The 11,860-nt window shown below is 50.2% G+C and overlaps 1 protein-coding gene across 3 annotated transcripts; it reads left to right on the top strand.

The window, feature by feature from the left end:
- Window positions 1-8: 8 nt before the first annotated feature.
- Window positions 9-9,972, top strand: LOC114449571 (ATP-dependent RNA helicase A-like). 3 transcript variants are annotated; one of them, XM_028427333.1, is made up of 27 exons: window positions 9-98; window positions 593-731; window positions 810-950; window positions 1,141-1,252; window positions 1,337-1,506; window positions 1,648-1,796; window positions 2,635-2,681; window positions 2,777-2,913; window positions 2,992-3,081; window positions 3,207-3,368; window positions 3,445-3,522; window positions 3,605-3,938; window positions 4,010-4,092; window positions 4,166-4,322; window positions 4,393-4,490; window positions 4,565-4,778; window positions 5,008-5,102; window positions 5,179-5,252; window positions 5,326-5,478; window positions 7,408-7,568; window positions 7,724-7,835; window positions 7,917-8,078; window positions 8,187-8,314; window positions 8,404-8,633; window positions 8,799-8,914; window positions 8,985-9,185; window positions 9,451-9,972. In XM_028427333.1, the coding sequence occupies exons 2-27, from the start codon at window positions 621-623 to the stop codon at window positions 9,761-9,763; spliced, it is 3,828 nt and encodes a 1,275-aa protein (XP_028283134.1). In that variant the 5' UTR covers window positions 9-98; window positions 593-620; the 3' UTR covers window positions 9,764-9,972. The 3 variants fall into 3 exon arrangements, with proteins under 3 accessions (XP_028283134.1, XP_028283135.1, XP_028283136.1); XM_028427334.1 differs by lacking the exons at window positions 9-98; window positions 593-731; window positions 810-950; window positions 1,141-1,252 and adding an exon at window positions 2,478-2,556 and having other exon boundaries at window positions 1,468-1,796; window positions 9,451-9,971; XM_028427335.1 differs by lacking the exons at window positions 9-98; window positions 593-731; window positions 810-950; ... (1 more) ...; window positions 1,337-1,506; window positions 1,648-1,796 and adding an exon at window positions 1,829-2,556 and having other exon boundaries at window positions 9,451-9,971.
- Window positions 9,973-11,860: the final 1,888 nt, after the last annotated feature.

The following is an 11,860-nucleotide window of genomic DNA, read 5'->3' on the forward strand; positions in this document are numbered from 1 at the left end:
TCTGCGCAGATGTGTCTCCTCCTAAGCGAGCTCTTTAAAAAATAAACCCGGCGCTTGTTGTTGGAGCCTGGAGTGTTTCTGTGGTCTGTGGCCTGGCTGTAAGTTGGTACTTTGATATTTAAGCACTGCGCTGACTGCCCACACCGCACTGAGCGTTATTAATGATGACGGGCACGAGTTAGAGTGCAGGGAAGAGCGAATACATGACAGAAGCTAACAGGAGGCTAACGTTAGCTCACAGCGCCTCATTGATCCAGCTAATGTTTGATTTACGGATGTGAGATCTTTAACCATCCGCTCCTTTAGCTTCACGTCATCCACGTCATGCTGCAGCCTGGAACTAACACTGTGTGGTACCAGCTGCCGTCTACAGCTAGCATCTTTGTGGATGCTAGCTGTTCTTAGCAACACATTTAGAAAGCAGGCGGTGTTTACGGTAACGTGTGTCCTCCCGAGAACCTTTTGATGAAAGTCATGCCCAGATAGGCTGACCTGAAAATCCCTTGGCTGACATTTCTTCTGGTTTTTGGAAAGATCTGAGCAGGTCCGTGTTGATCAAAACAAGTTAAATCACACCCCTGACTCCTCCCAGGAGGAAACTCTCCCTCCACCTTTCCGCCATGGCCGACATCAAGAACTTTCTGTATGCCTGGTGTGGGAAAAAGAAGCTGACTCCCAGCTATGACATCCGAGCTGCCGGCAACAAAAACAGGCAGAAGTTCATGTGTGAGGTGAGCGTGGTGTCCGGGCTGGTCCGCCTCAGTCGGGCTGTGACCTCATCACTAACCCTGGACTGTTCCTCTGTGCAGGTCCGAGTCGATGGCTTTAACTACACCGGGATGGGAAACTCCACCAACAAGAAGGACGCTCAGACCAACGCTGCACGGGATTTTGTCAATTATTTGGTCCGAGTCGGAGAAATGAGCGCAGCAGAGGTCCCAGCTGTTGGGGTCAGGATTCCTTTATTATTTTAAGTAAAAGCATTGATGTGCCTAAAAAAGGAACACATGTGCAGCTTCCACAGTAAACGTCCTGCAGTGGTGCAGAGACCTCAGCTGCTGCTGGGTGCTGCTGTGTTGGTGTTTTCCACATCACTGTTCTCAGGTTACATCCTGATGTCGTGCTCTGTTCTGTCAGCAGGTGAGCGCTCCAGGTGGGGATGAACCTGATGGAGGAGGAGGAGGAGGAGGTGTTGGGAGCCTACCGTCTGGCGGTCCGTTACCACCTCACCTTGTAGTGAAAGCTGAGCAAGGTAACGTCACAATCATCTCTTTGCTTTGTGCAGGAGAGATGCTGCCTGACGCTGATGGTTTTGATGTGCTTCTGTCGGTTCCAGAGTCTGGTGTCAGTGGGCCAGTTCCAGGAGTGACAGGGCTGGGCTACTCTGGAGGAGGAGGAGGAGGAGGAGGAGGAGGAGGAGGAGGAGGTGGAGGAGGAGCTCAGTGGGACCGGGGGGCCAACCTTAAGGAGTACTATGCCCGCAGAGATGAACAGGAAGCACAGGCGGTACAGAACTGACCAAACTCACACAGCTGTGAAACATATTTTTTGTTGTGCAATAAAAATCAGTGTCAGTGATTATTCAGACGCTATGACCTTGTTCACCTCAGCAGGAAACGTTTCCTCGTGTCTGAATGTTCTCCACAGACTCTGGAGTCAGAAGAGGTCGACCTGAACGCTAACCTTCATGGAAACTGGACTCTGGAGAACGCCAAGGCCCGCCTGAACCAGTTCTTCCAGAAGGAGAAGATCACTTCTGAGTATAAATACAGCCAAGTGGGACCGGACCACAACAGGTCTGGATCAGAAAACTCAGAGGCTTTAAAGAACAGAATGCAGTCTGCAGACTTTTTAGTAAAGATGGTAAAATGACATGGTGACGCAGAGCAGCTGCGTCTCGGCACACCAGGACGTGCCATTTGTCCTGATTTTCCCTTCCTTAAAGAGACGCAGCTGCTGCGTGTTGCAGGGTTGGACGTGGTTGGTTGTTAGCAGGACGTTGCTGCATGTTTTTCTGCTGGACTGCTGTAAACACAGAGACCTCCAGAGTGTGTCGGTACACCAGAGAGATCTCACTGAGTTCTACTCCTGACAGACCTGTTCACACAGGAGCATGAGGCTTTAGGTCTGAGAGTGCAGGTAGTGCTGCTGCACGGGGATCAGCACCCCAAGTCCAGAACTGTTACATACAAACATCATGTACAAATGTACATATTCTGGGTGCTCTTGTGTGCCCTCTAGTGGGATCCTCAAGTAACACATGTGCTTCATGGGCTACTCATGCATTGGAGGACAATAAAAATGCGTGTTTAGCTGGTGTGAGAGGCAGATCAGAGGTTTAAGCTCCAAAGTGACACCAGAACTCGCAGCCTCGCTGAAGAAAGACATGGGACAGCCTTTAGGTGCACTAAAGCTGTCCCATGGTGCAGCTCGTGGTCCAGTCTGGTTGTGATTTCTGGTGTCACTGTTCACCGCAGGGCAGAGGGCTTCAAAGCTGTTTAATAACCACAAAGTCCGGCAGAAAAACATGCAGGCTCCCTCCTGAGAGCACAGCAGGTGAGTGTCACAACGAGGACTGACTGTGGCTTTTGCTTTGGAGGACACAGGAAGTGACACTGATGTTTGTGCCTGCAGGAGCTTCATCGCAGAGATGCAGCTGTTTGTGAAGCAGCTGGGCAGAAGTAAGGCTCCAGCGTGTCATGTGGTTCTCTAAGGTTGTCGTTGGTTAGATCGCTGTTTATGACAGCAGTAACGTCCCTCTGCTCCGTGTCTGCAGGGATCACCGCTCGAGAGCACGGCTCCAACAAGAAGCTGGCAGCCCAGTCCTGCGCTCTGTCTCTGGTGAGACAGCTGTACCACCTAGGAGTCGTCGAGGCGTACTCCGGAGTCACCAAGAAGAAGGAGGGGGAGACCGTACGGCACACACAGCACACATCATAACGCGGCGGGGAAACGCATCATCTGAGTCAGCTGTTGTTGTTTTGTGTGCAGTTGGAAGCGTTCGAGGTCAAAGTGTCTCCAGACCTGCAGCAGCAGCTGACCAGTGTTGTCCAGGAGCTCGGAGTCACTGTCCCCCCAGCTGTAAGTCCCATAAAAACACACAGACAGATCCAGCTCTGGAGCGATGATGGCATCCTCATCTTTCTTATTTGTCAGTGAAAGCCAGTGTGTGTTAGACGGTGCAGTTCAGTGCTTGTCCTGTGCAGCCCGCAGACCCCAGCAGCCCGGTGTCTCTGGTCCAGGGGAAGATTGTGACGTTTGAGCCGTCGCAGCGTCAGACCGGAGCTGGTGTCATTCCCTGGTCTCCGCCTCAGGTCAACTGGAACCCCTGGACCAGCAGCAACATTGACGAGGGCCCGCTTGCCTTTGTGAGTCTTTGCCTGCTGAAGCACTGTTTGCTCAGGATCAGGCTGTGTGACTGTTCTGTTCTGATTCTGTTTGAAGTGCACGCCGCAGCAGATCAGTGACGACCTGCACAACGAGCTGATGTACCAGCTGGAACATGACGACAACCTGCAGAAGGTCAGTCAGGTCCTCCTCGGCGTGTAAAGTGCTGGTTCAGGATGTAGAGGTAGTGAGGGTTAACAGATGTACTGTTGCTCAGATCCTGGCAGACCGCGACCAGCTGCCGGTCAAGCAGTTTGAGGAGGAGATCATGGCGGCCATCGACAGCAGCCCCGTGGTGATCATCAGAGGAGCGACGGGCTGCGGTAAAACCACCCAGGTTCCTCAGTACATCCTGGACCGCTTTGTCAAGGGAGGCCGAGCGTCCGACTGCAACATCGTGGTCACCCAGCCCAGACGGATCAGCGCTGTGTCTGTGGCTGAGCGAGTCGCCTTCGAGAGAGGAGAGGATCTTGGGAAAAGCTGCGGCTACAGCGTCCGCTTTGAGTCCGTCCTGCCTCGACCGCACGCCAGCGTCCTCTTCTGCACCGTCGGTACGTACACAGACTCACGATGGTCTGGTGGTCTTCAGATTTGAACTTTGAGTGTGTGCTGTGTGTTCCAGGTGTTCTGCTGAGGAAGCTTGAAGCAGGAATCAGAGGCATCAGTCACGTTATAGTGGATGAGATCCACGAGAGAGACATCAACGTGAGTTCTCTCACTTCAGGCCGCCGGGGCCACACTGATGTGTTTCCACTCTGACCTCTGTGTATGTGTGCAGACGGACTTCCTCATGGTGGTCCTCAGAGACGTGGTCCAGGCCTACCCAGAGGTTCGGGTGATCCTCATGTCTGCCACCATCGACACCACCATGTTCAGAGAGTACTTCTTCAACTGTCCCATCATCGAGGTGTTCGGACGCACCTTCCCAGTCCAAGGTACTGATCTGTGACAACATGGCTGACCTCAGCTCTGACACATGGAGAGAAACCTTTTCTTTCCATGCAGAGTACTTCCTGGAGGACTGCATCCAGATGACCAACTTTGTCCCTCCACCCATGGACAGAAAGAAGAAAGACAAAGACGAGGAGGGAGGGGATGATGATGTAAGAACCTTTTTTAGCCTGCTGAGTCTGGAGGAACCACAGGTCACATGTTTCTGTGGTCCTTTTCTCTGCAGACCAACTGCAACGCGATCTGTGGACCGGAGTACACCGTGGAGACGAAGCGCTCGATGGCTCAGATCAACGAGAAGGAGACGTCCTTCGAGCTGGTGGAGGCCCTGCTGAAGTACATCGAGACGCTGCAGGTGGTCGGCGCTGTGCTCGTCTTCTTGCCCGGCTGGAACCTCATTTACTCCATGCAGCGCCACCTGGAGACCAACCCGCACTTCGGTACACATCCCACCAAAAGGATCAGTGCAGTGCAGGATCAGTCAGTGTGTTGTACGCACACTCCATCCTGTCTGCAGGCAGAGAGCAGAGTGTGTGTGCAGAATAACGCAGACTCTCTGAGTGTTGGTCATGTGACTGCTGCTCATTTTAAATCAGCGAAATAATTTGTAAATGTTTTAGCAAACATGAGGTCAGGCTCTGGATATAAACATGTTGTGTCTGGGTTCAGGTGGTAACCGGTACCAGATCCTACCGCTGCACTCTCAGATCCCCCGAGAGGAGCAGAGGAGGGTGTTTGAACCTGTGCCTGACGACATCAGGAAGGTCAGTGATGAAAATCATCATGTCAGTGGGTGTGGAGTTTCTGCTGCTGGTGCTGAGCTTCAGTCTGATGTCACAGGTGATTCTGTCCACCAACATCGCAGAAACGAGCATCACCATCAACGACGTGGTCTACGTCATCGACTCCTGCAAGTAAGTGTTGAGTCGTGGCGCTCCGAGCGAGGCGCCGAACCGAATAATCATCGTGTCGTTTCTGTGTCGACAGGCAGAAAGTGAAGCTCTTCACTTCTCACAACAACATGACCAACTACGCCACCGTCTGGGCCTCAAAGACCAACCTGGAGCAGAGGAAAGGCCGGGCCGGCAGAGTGCGACCCGGGTTCTGCTTCCACCTCTGCAGCCACGCTCGATTTGAGAGGTACGGCCTGCTCACTGTGACTCAGGCTGTGTTGGCGTGTGTGTTAGCGTGTGTGTTGGCGTGTGTGTTAATGTGTGTGTTGGCGTGTGTGTTAATGTGTGTGTTGGCGTGTGTGTTAATGTGTGTGTTGGCGTGTGTGTTAATGTGTGTGTTGGCGTGTGTGTTAATGTGTGTGTTTAGCGTGTGTGTTAATGTGTGTGTTGGCGTGTGTGTTAATGTGTGTGTTAATGTGTGTGTAAATGTGTGTGTTAATGTGTGTGTAAATGTGTGTGTTGGCGTGTGTGTTAGCGTCTGTGTTAGCGTGTGTGTTAATGTGTGTGTTAGCGTGTGTGTTAATGTGTGTGTTGGCGTGTGTGTTGGCGTGTGTGTTAATGTGTGTGTTAATGTGTGTGTGTAAATGTGTGTGTTGGCGTGTGTGTTAATGTGTGTGTTAGCGTGTGTGTTAGCGTGTGTGTTAATGTGTGTGTTGGCGTGTGTGTTAATGTGTGTGTTGGCGTGTGTGTTAATGTGTGTGTTAGCGTGTGTGTTAATGTGTGTGTTGGCGTGTGTGTTAATGTGTGTGTTAATGTGTGTGTAAATGTGTGTGTTAATGTGTGTGTTAATGTGTGTGTAAATGTGTGTGTTGGCGTGTGTGTTAGCGTCTGTGTTAGCGTGTGTGTTAATGTGTGTGTTAGCGTGTGTGTTAATGTGTGTGTTGGCGTGTGTGTTGGCGTGTGTGTTAATGTGTGTGTTAATGTGTGTGTGTAAATGTGTGTGTTGGCGTGTGTGTTAATGTGTGTGTTAGCGTGTGTGTTAACGTGTGTGTTAGCGTGTGTGTTAGCGTGTGTGTTAGCGTGTGTGTTAATGTGTGTTAGCGTGTGTGTTAATGTGTGTGTTAGCGTGTGTGTTAACGTGTGTGTTAGCGTGTGTGTTAGCGTGTGTGTTAATGTGTGTTAGCGTGTGTGTTAATGTGTGTGTTGGCGTGTGTGTTAATGTGTGTGTTAATGTGTGTGTAAATGTGTGTGTTAGCGTGTGTGTTAATGTGTGTTAATGTGTGTGTTGGCGTGTGTGTTGGCGTGTGTGTTAATGTGTGTGTTAATGTGTGTGTAAATGTGTGTGTTGGCGTGTGTGTTAATGTGTGTGTTAACGTGTGTGTTAGCGTGTGTGTTAGCGTGTGTGTTAATGTGTGTGTTAGCGTGTGTGTTAATGTGTGTGTTGGCGTGTGTGTTAATGTGTGTGTTAATGTGTGTGTTGGCGTCTGTGTTAGCGTGTGTGTTAATGTGTGTGTTAGCGTGTGTGTTAATGTGTGTGTTGGCGTGTGTGTTGGCGTGTGTGTTAATGTGTGTGTTAATGTGTGTGTTAATGTGTGTGTAAATGTGTGTGTTGGCGTGTGTGTTAGCGTGTGTGTTAGCGTGTGTGTTAGCGTGTGTGTTAGCGTGTGTGTTAGCGTGTGTGTTAATGTGTGTTAGCGTGTGTGTTAATGTGTGTGTTAGCGTGTGTGTTAATGTGTGTTAGCGTGTGTGTTAATGTGTGTGTTAGCGTGTGTGTTAGCGTGTGTGTTAGCGTGTGTGTTAATGTGTGTGTTAGCGTGTGTGTTAATGTGTGTTAATGTGTGTGTTGGCGTGTGTGTTGGCGTGTGTGTTAATGTGTGTGTTAATGTGTGTGTAAATGTGTGTGTTGGCGTGTGTGTTAATGTGTGTGTTAGCGTGTGTGTTAACGTGTGTGTTAGCGTGTGTGTTAGCGTGTGTGTTAATGTGTGTGTTAATGTGTGTGTTAGCGTGTGTGTTAACGTGTGTGTTAGCGTGTGTGTTAATGTGTGTGTAAATGTGTGTGTTAATGTGTGTTAATGTGTGTGAAAATGTGTGTGTTGGCGTGTGTGTTAATGTGTGTGTTAATGTGTGTGTTGGCGTGTGTGTTAATGTGTGTGTTAATGTGTTAATGTGTGTGTAGGCTGGAGACTCACATGACTCCTGAGATCTTCAGGACTCCGCTGCATGAAGTCGCTCTGAGCATCAAACTGCTGAGACTCGGAGCCATCGGCCACTTCCTGTCCAAGGCCATCGAGCCGCCGCCGCTGGACGCCGTCATCGAGGCTGAACACACTCTGAGAGGTTCAGCGTTTGATGTTCTCTCTCTTGTCTTTCTTCCCTTTGAAAACATGCAGACAGTGCGTCAGTAACACGTCCTCCCGTCAGACGCTGTGTTGACCCTGTTTACAGACAGAGGTCTGGGATTTGCTTTGACAGGGTCTGTGTGCACTTTTCAGAGCTGGATGCTCTCGACACCAACGACGAGCTGACCCCTCTGGGACGGATCCTGGCTCGGCTGCCCATCGAGCCCCGCCTGGGGAAGATGATGATCATGGGCTGCCTCTTCCAGTCAGTGTCTGTCCTCACTGATCGCTAAAGTCCTGCTTCTTCATGGGTTCTGTTGAACGTGGCCTCTGTGTCTCCTCCTAGTGTCGGGGATGCCATGTGCACCATCTCTGCTGCCTCCTGTTTCCCCGAGCCGTTCATCAGCGAGGGCAAGCGTCTGGGCTTCGTCCACAGGAACTTTGCCGGCAGCCGTTACTCGGATCATGTGGCGCTGCTGTCCGTCTTCCAGGCCTGGGACGATGTCAGGTTTGTTTGAAGGGAGAGCTGGGGTCAAAGGTCATCCGGTGTCCTCCACTGACAGTTTGGTAGTTGTAGCTACATCTCACAGTCTTCTTTGGTTGTCGTCCTGCTCAGGATTAACGGTGAGGACGCGGAGACTCGCTTCTGTGAACATAAACGTCTCAACATATCCACACTGAGGATGACCTGGGAGGCCAAAGTCCAGCTGAAGGAGATCCTGGTCAACTCTGGATTCCCTGAAGGTACCTGAACGCACCGCAGATTCAGTCTGACTCCCATAGCAGCAGCTGTGTCGCTGAGCCGTCCTCCCCGTCCTCCCTGTCCTCCTCAGAGTGTCTGATGAACCAGATGTTCAACACCGTGGGACCGGACAACAACCTGGACGTGGTGGTTTCTCTGCTGACCTTCGGCTCCTACCCCAACGTCTGCTACCACAAAGAGAAGAGGAAGATCCTGACCACAGAGGGACGCAACGCCCTCATCCACAAGTCCTCCGTCAACTGCCCCTTCAGCAGCCATGACATGACGTACCCGTCCCCGTTCTTTGTCTTCAGCGAGAAGGTGAACATGTTTCTGTTTTTATTGAACTGGTTGTTTATTATTATTATATGTTGGATTTCACCACATCTAGTGACTAAAAATAACAATGACTGCATGTTTGGAGGACAGGAGCGTGTCGGTCACATGATCAGCTTACTAACACTGTTCTCACTGCGTGTGTTTCAGATTCGGACCAGAGCGATCTCGGCTAAAGGGATGACGATGGTCAGCCCCCTGCAGCTGCTGCTCTTCGCCTGTAAGAAGATCAGCTCTAACGGAGAAGTGGCGGAGCTGGACGACTGGTGAGTCTTTGTTCTGCCCTGCGGCTGGACGCCTGTCAGGTTTTACTTACCGGTCCGGTCATGTGTGCAGGATCAAACTGAAGATCCCTCATGAGGTGGCAGGGGGCATCGCGGCTCTACGGGCCGGCCTGGAGGCGCTGGTGGTGGAAGTGACCAAAGATCCAGAATTCATCAACCAGATGGACCAAACCAACCAGCGGCTCCTGAACGCCATCAGACACGTCTCCAAACCGTCTGCCGCCGGACTCAACCTGATGGTCAACAACCAGAGGTAACTGCACGCGCTCAGTCGCATCCTGAAGCACCACAACTCTGTCTATACACCCTGAACACACGCAGGGCTCAGAGCTGCCAGTGTCTGAATACTTTCACCATGTTCTGATGACATGTAAATATCAAACAGAAGCTAAATGCTCAGGTGTGTGTGTCTGTGTGTCTGTGTGTGTCTGTGTGTGTCTGTGTGTGTCTGTGTGTGTCTCTGTGTGTGTCTCTGTGTGTGTCTCTGTGTGTGTCTGTGTGTGTCTGTGTGTGTGTAGGATGGGAGACGGTCCACGACCTCCGAAAATGCCACGCTTTGATGGAGGCGGAGGAGGTTACCGTGGAGGAGGAGGGTATGGAGGAGGCGGTGGAGGCTACAGAGGAGGCGGAGGTTATGGAGGAGGTGGAGGAGGCTACAGAGGAGGCGGAGGTTATGGAGGAGGTGGAGGAGGCTACAGAGGAGGCGGAGGTTATGGAGGAGGTGGAGGAGGCTACAGAGGAGGCGGAGGTTATGGAGGAGGTGGACGTGGATACGGAGGAGGTGGAGGAGGTGGTTATGGAGGAGGTCGGGGCTACAGAGGAGGGTACTAACATCCTGACGACGTGTCACTCGGCCCCTTTCTTCTTCTTGTCAGATTTTCTTCTTTGTTGTTCATGAAAATGTAAATGGAGCACAGTGATGGCGTCCGAAACCTCCGATCACCTCATTGTGTCTGCGTATTATTGATCTGTGTGTTATTGATCTGCATATTATTGATCTGCGTATTATTGATCTGCGTATTATTGATCTGTGTGTTATTGATCTGCGTATTATTGATCTGTGTGTTATTGATCTGTGTGTTATTGATCTGTGTGTTATTGATCTGTGTATCATTGATCTGTGTATCATTGATCTGTGTATCATTGATCTGTGTATTATTGATCTGCATATTATTAAAAGACATTAAATGTTTAAATGTTTCAGTTTCTTTGCTGAACGCTCCTTCTCCAGCAGGGGGCGACGTCTGACCTTGAGAGACAAAACTCATCAAAATGAGGGGGGGGGGGGGGGGGTCTCTGTGTGTTGAAGCTGAGACTGATTAATTAAATTGATTAATTTTTAATTATTCAAATTTATATCAGCATTGAATAAGTATCTGCTTATGCATTTTATTCATATATTTTATTATTTACAGCGTTTTGTATTGTCAGGTTGAATATTTGATATATTCCAAATAGTAAGTTGCTCTTAATGTGGTAAATTCATGTAACGGCAGAGTAGACACAGTACTTCTTACCTTCTGTTTTTAAGCATGATCTATGAATCAGTGGAGGTTCAGGCTGTGAGCCTCGGGCCTCAGAGCGGCTGGCTCTCTGGGCGCTGTGACGGTGTGATGAACAGAGGTGGAGGTCTGCGTTCTCTGAAGGGGTTAATGATGTCTGAGAGGACCGAGTGAGTCATCAGGAGGAGACAGCAGGCTTCATCCTGAGGTGTGTGTGTTGATGAAGCTCAGTGGCTGAGGCACATTTCCTGAACTGTATAAAAGTCAGAGGAAGGTTTCAGGGCGTCCTGCTGTAAATACACGTGGATCCACCTCCACCCACGGTTGATGTAATCAGAGCTGCGCTGTGTGTTAATGAAGCCTTCACCTGCAGTTATCTGCTGCTCCACCCTCACAGTCACATCAGGTCAGAGGACAGTTCGGCCCAAAGACAAGCAGCTGGTGCTTCACTGTACCTTCTATCTGAATGTACTGCCTTTACCCTGAGATCTGAACCTTTGTCGAAACCTAAACCACGAAAATATCCAAATAAATAAGTGTTAAAGTCAGCTGGTTTCACAATGTATTGATAAAGAATTCCCCCAGGGACAAATGAAGGAATTCTGATTCTCATCAAAGAACTCTTTAAACTCAGAGTTCTGATTAAAGCTGGACTTAGGTTCTGTTCTGGTCTCAGGTGGACTTAGGTCCTGACCCTGCTCTGATTAAAGCTGGACTTAGGTTCTGCTCTGGTCTTTGGTGGACTTAGGTTCTGTTCTGGTCTTTGGTGGACCTAGGTCCTGACCCTGCTCTGAGGTGGACTTAGGTTCTGTTCTGGTCTTAGGTGGACTTAGGTTCTGTTCTTGTCTTTGGTGGACTTAGGTCCTGACCCTGCTCTGAGGTGGACTTAGGTTCTGTTCTGGTCTTAGGTGGACTTAGGTTCTGTTCTTGTCTTTGGTGGACTTAGGTCCTGACCCTGTTCTGATTAAAGCTGGACTTAGGTTCTGCTCTGGTCTTTGGTGGACTTAGGTCCTGACCCTGCTCTGAGGTGGACTTAGGTTCTGTTCTTGTCTTTGGTGGACTTAGGTCCTGACCCTGCTCTGAGGTGGACTTAGGTTCTGTTCTGGTCTTAGGTGGACTTAGGTTCTGTTCTTGTCTTTGGTGGACTTAGGTCCTGACCCTGTTCTGATTAAAGCTGGACTTAGGTTCTGCTCTGGTCTTTGGTGGACTTAGGTTCTGTTCTGGTCTTTGGTGGACTTAGGTCCTGACCCTGCTCTGAGGTGGACTTAGGTTCTGTTCTGGTCTTAGGTTCTGTTCTTGTCTTGGTGGACTTAGGTCCTGACCCTGTTCTGATTAAAGCTGGACTTAGGTTCTGCTCTGGTCTTTGGTGGACTTAGTTCTGCTCTGGTCTTTGGTGGACTTAGGTCCTGACCCTGCTCTGAGGTGG

The sequence above is a fragment of the Parambassis ranga genome, chromosome 17, assembly GCF_900634625.1.
Source record: "Parambassis ranga chromosome 17, fParRan2.1, whole genome shotgun sequence".
In the NCBI taxonomy this organism is placed as follows: Eukaryota; Metazoa; Chordata; class Actinopteri; family Ambassidae; genus Parambassis; species Parambassis ranga.